General features: G+C 39.8%; 1 protein-coding gene across 1 annotated transcript; it reads right to left on the reverse strand.

Moving 5' to 3' along the window:
- Nucleotides 1-1,498: 1,498 nt before the first annotated feature.
- LOC145562353 (DELLA protein GAI-like) lies at nt 1,499-4,248 on the reverse strand. The gene has a single exon (XM_081622606.1). The coding sequence runs from the start codon at nt 3,849-3,851 to the stop codon at nt 1,998-2,000; it is 1,854 nt and encodes a 617-aa protein (XP_081478732.1). The 5' UTR covers nt 3,852-4,248; the 3' UTR covers nt 1,499-1,997.
- Between the last annotated feature and the right edge of the window lie 257 nt (nt 4,249-4,505).

The following is a 4,505-nucleotide window of genomic DNA, read 5'->3' on the forward strand; positions in this document are numbered from 1 at the left end:
AACCTTCTTCTCGAGTTGCATTGTCAAGTTAAAAAGGCTACGCTAGTGTATTGTGACAATGTGAGTGCTATTTATTTGTCCGACAACCCTGTTCAGCATCAACGAATGAAACATATTGAGATGGATATTCATTTTGTTCGTAAGAAGGTGGCCAGTGGTGAAGTTCGTGTTCTTCATGTGCCGTCTCGATATCAGATTGCGGACATCTTTACAAAGGGTCTCCCACGAGTTCTCTTTCATGATTTTAGAGTCAGTCTCAGTGTCCGTCCACTTCCCGCTTCGACTGTGGGGGTGTGTTAAGATAAGTGTAACTGTTCACCTCCCGCTTCGACTGTGGGGATGTATTAAGATTGCGGACATCTTTACAAAGGGTCTCTCACGAGTTCTCTTTCATGATTTTAGAGTCAGTCTCAGTGTCCGTCCACCTCCCGCTTCGACTGTGGGGGTGTGTTAAGATAAGTGTAACTGTCCACCTCCCGCTTCGACTGTGGGGATGTATTAAGATTGCGGACATCTTTACAAAGGGTCTCTCACGAGTTCTCTTTCATGATTTTAGAGTCAGTCTCAGTGTCCGTCCACCTCCCGCTTCGACTGTGGGGGTGTGTTAAGATAAGTGTAACTGTCCACCTCCCGCTTCGACTGTGGGGATGTATTAAGATAAGTGTAAATATTATTGTGTATATTTCGATTTCCTTGTATTTAGCCTTGAGAATATTTAGTTACCTTGTTTATAGCTAAATTAGAGGCTAAGCCTAATCCTTGTACACTGTATATATTGCTAAGCAAAGCAATGTTAATATTTACGGAATATAATTCTTACATACATGATTAAGAGTTCATATTTTAGACAACAACTTTTCAATTTCCCTCCCTCTTCTCTTATAATTAGATATAGTAGGGGTTTAATATTTTCCAACTTTACAGTATACTTGTGAAACTTAAACTCTATTGTCAATTTATCATATTACTTATTTTCCAACGTTATTTGTAAACAATACAGTGACTTTAAACGATGTAATTGTAATTTTTTTTTTTTTTTTTTTTTTTTTTTGTTTTTTTTGTTTTTTGAGGAGAAATTGTAAAGTATTTTTCAATGCAAATCAATTGCTAAAAAAAATTTCTTACTCGTATATCTTTTTGTTGTTTTTGTTTGGAATCTCTAAAATTTTCTATGCAAATAAATCTAGTACATAATGTTATAGTATTAATGATAATTATGTGAGATATTGTAAAATCAAAACTTTTCTTTATGATAATTAGTTAATACCCCATATTTAGACTACAATTTTAACATTTCTGTTTGATTTAGCTAATTTTAGCAAAAGTTGTAAAGCGTAGTTCATTACACATACTTTTCTTCTCTCACCATCTTTATCAAACCTTCAACTTTGTATAAAAGTCATGTAATATTGAATTTCTACTCCAATAAATAATAATGTGGACGAAAGAACAAGTAAACTATAAAGAGTAAAAGCAAATAACTAAATAAACAAAATCATTTGAAAATGTTGCCTTCATTTTATTAAGAGAAAAGGCTATATATAAATACAACTTTTTCACCTCTAAATTTCACCCTCACAGAAAAAACTTACAAGTACCCTCCTTCAACACAAAAAAGAAAAACAAAAAAAAAATATATATCAAAAGATAATAAGGAAAAAAAAAAAGAGGAATTTCTAAGGTGGAGAGAGAAAGGAAAAGAAAAGAAAAGACAGTACTACTACTGAATTGGGAATTGAGAAGTAGTGGTGGGTCCCAACCGCACTAACACACCCAGCTCAGCACATCAATCAGACTCAGAAAATAGGAAAAAGAAAGAGAGAGATAATTTGTAATTTGGGCAGTGGTTAGGTTGTGGACCCCCACTGAGTTACCTAACTCGTTTTTACGCCCTTTCACTCTCACCACTTCTTCCTTACCCTCTTATCATCATGTCATGTTTCCCCTGATTTACACCCGAGTTGTCCCGACTCGAACTTGACTCGACTCAACCCAACTCAGAGCCGAGTTGGCGAGTTTTGGCTATTCTTGGCGAGTTGCCAAGCTGAGGTTGTGATTAGTGGCCTACTATGCCACCCCAACATTAGACACCCATCATTTTCCTCCACACCATACCCATCACCGCCTGCAAAGTAGTCCAGCAATACACTAGCCTGTTTGAATGCGTTTGAGCCGATATGAACCGGCGCGAACCCGGCTGTTCCGAACCGATTCCTCCATTGAGCCAGTGTCTCGTGGCGTTCGACTCGGTCGACTCCTTCACAAGCAACAACGTTGCATATTTGCCTCCCTAAGTATACTTCAGACATCATCTTATCCTGGCTGTCTACGCAGCTCTCTAAGGAGTCGAACAAAGTTGAGTAGTAGTGGAGTGATTCGTTGAACCGGTCTAGGAAAGCCGGTCCGTTGTGGTTTGCCTCTTGCTCGACTACTGTTACAATGACTGGGTTCACCTCCTTCATTAAACCCATCACCTTTTCGGCTGCGCCAGGGCGAGCTAGCAACCGGTGCAGCTCGAAAACTGAATTGACCGCGACAACTTCAGTTTCGGGTCTTAGATCAAGCAGGGCTGATTCCAAATCGGTCAAACTATTGGCCACAAACCCACGGTATTCGAATTGGATTTGGATTGAATCTGCAAATTGAGCTAATTTCCAACCAACTTCTTGCAATCTGTCCGAATTATCCGGTGCTGGTGGTCCAATCCCGGTTAATCGAAAAGCCGGCGGGCCTTCAGGGCGAAGTGCCAACGCTTGCATCAAAGCTGGCCATTGCATCCCTTCTTTCATACTGAAATCAATAACATGAACCTTCTTTTTGCCACTGAAAGCCTCTAAAATCGCCTGATTCGCCGTGAAATGAGCGAATTTGAGATAGGGGCAAGTCTCGTAAAAGTGCATCTGCAACATATCTGATAAATTGCCATCATATGGAACATCTGGGCATAATTTATACACCCTCCTTGCAAGAGCCTCAGCAAAATAAGTGGCAACCTTTCTCATAGATCCAACTTGAGACGCCGCTAAAAACCCGATTTGTTTTAACAGCGCTTCAGCTAATCCCATATTCTGTTGCTCAATTGCCTCAGCACAAGCCATCAACGTATGCACCAATCTAACACCATTCTCCTGCGAATCAACAAGCACAACCGGCCTCGACACAGCTGAAATGGCGGTTAACTTCGATGAGGACGGATTCGAGACGGTTGCAGTAGCGGTAGCACTAGCAGCCGTATAATTAGAGGCCTTCAACCTCTTAGCCTCTCTTGAACTTGAGCTGCTTGTAGTATTACTAACCAAACTATTACAACTACTACTATTATTGTTATTATTATTATTGTTATTGACAAGTAAAGCTGACGAAGAAGACGGCGAAGGTGGAGTCAAAATAGCTTTACCTGGGATAGCTTTGAGATCATAATCCGAATACGGGTCGGAACCGAACCGGACCGAACTTTGAGGAGTCGGGTTAACAATCGGATCTACAACCGACCCAATCGGAGAAGGTAATAGAATCTGTCTTGACGAATCATCATCAAAAGTAGTAGATGGATTAAACTCAGAAAGCATAGATTCAAGCCAAGTAGACAGATCTGAAGGATTATAATGAACAGTTTCAGAAGCTAATTGAGAAAGACCATCTTCTCGAACATTTCCCATAGCTTGTTCAAGCTGTTCAAGTTTCTGAGCAACTTCCGCCATATCTGATGACCTGACCTTATACCCCAAAACGGCAAGCAACTCATCAACTCCGGCGTCGTTTTGATCTTCCCACATCTTTGACTTTCCAGAAACCGGCGGTTTACCGCCGGTAGAAGGTTCTGGATTCGTAAAGGGTAGTTCCCTCTTCATGATTTTTTATTTTTTATTTTTCAGGTTGATTTTGTGTGGTCTCACAAATTTGAGATTGAGATTGAGATTGAGAATGAGATTTTTATGTAATTTTCTCTCTCTTGCTTTTACACCTAAAATTTATGGGAGTCTAATATTGAGGAATAATATCATATAATTAAATAAAAATAAGAAAAAGAAATGTATTTTTGGGAAAAGGGGGAAAGAGAATCTTGGGCGGCGAAGGGGTGAGGGGGTATAACAGGAGGGAAGGGTGGGACTACTACAACAACAACAACTGCAGGAGCAGCAGCAGCTGCAAAACGTTGGGTTTGTGGATGAGAGAGGGGAGAGGGGAGAGGGGAGAGAGAAAGATGAGGAGAGAGAATGTGAGAGAGAGATGAATTATGAGGGACGCTCGTGATGGGGGCGCGAGGACCAAGGAATGAGACAGCTGGCCTGGCTTCAGGAGGATAAACATTGGAATTTTTATTATATTTTAATGTGTTGGTCTAAAAGATCAATAATTCTTTCTTTTTTTCTCACTCACTTTGGTAGAAAAAATAAAAATGAAGTAAAAAGGGTGAAACAACGAATGATGAGGGGACCTGTAATTATCAACTGTGTTTTTAATATTTTGGGATAACTATTACTTTTTCGGTTCTATTATTATAT

The sequence above is a fragment of the Chenopodium album genome, chromosome 10 (assembly GCF_948465745.1).
Source record: "Chenopodium album chromosome 10, dcCheAlbu1.1, whole genome shotgun sequence".
NCBI classification, from domain to species: domain Eukaryota; kingdom Viridiplantae; phylum Streptophyta; class Magnoliopsida; order Caryophyllales; family Amaranthaceae; genus Chenopodium; species Chenopodium album.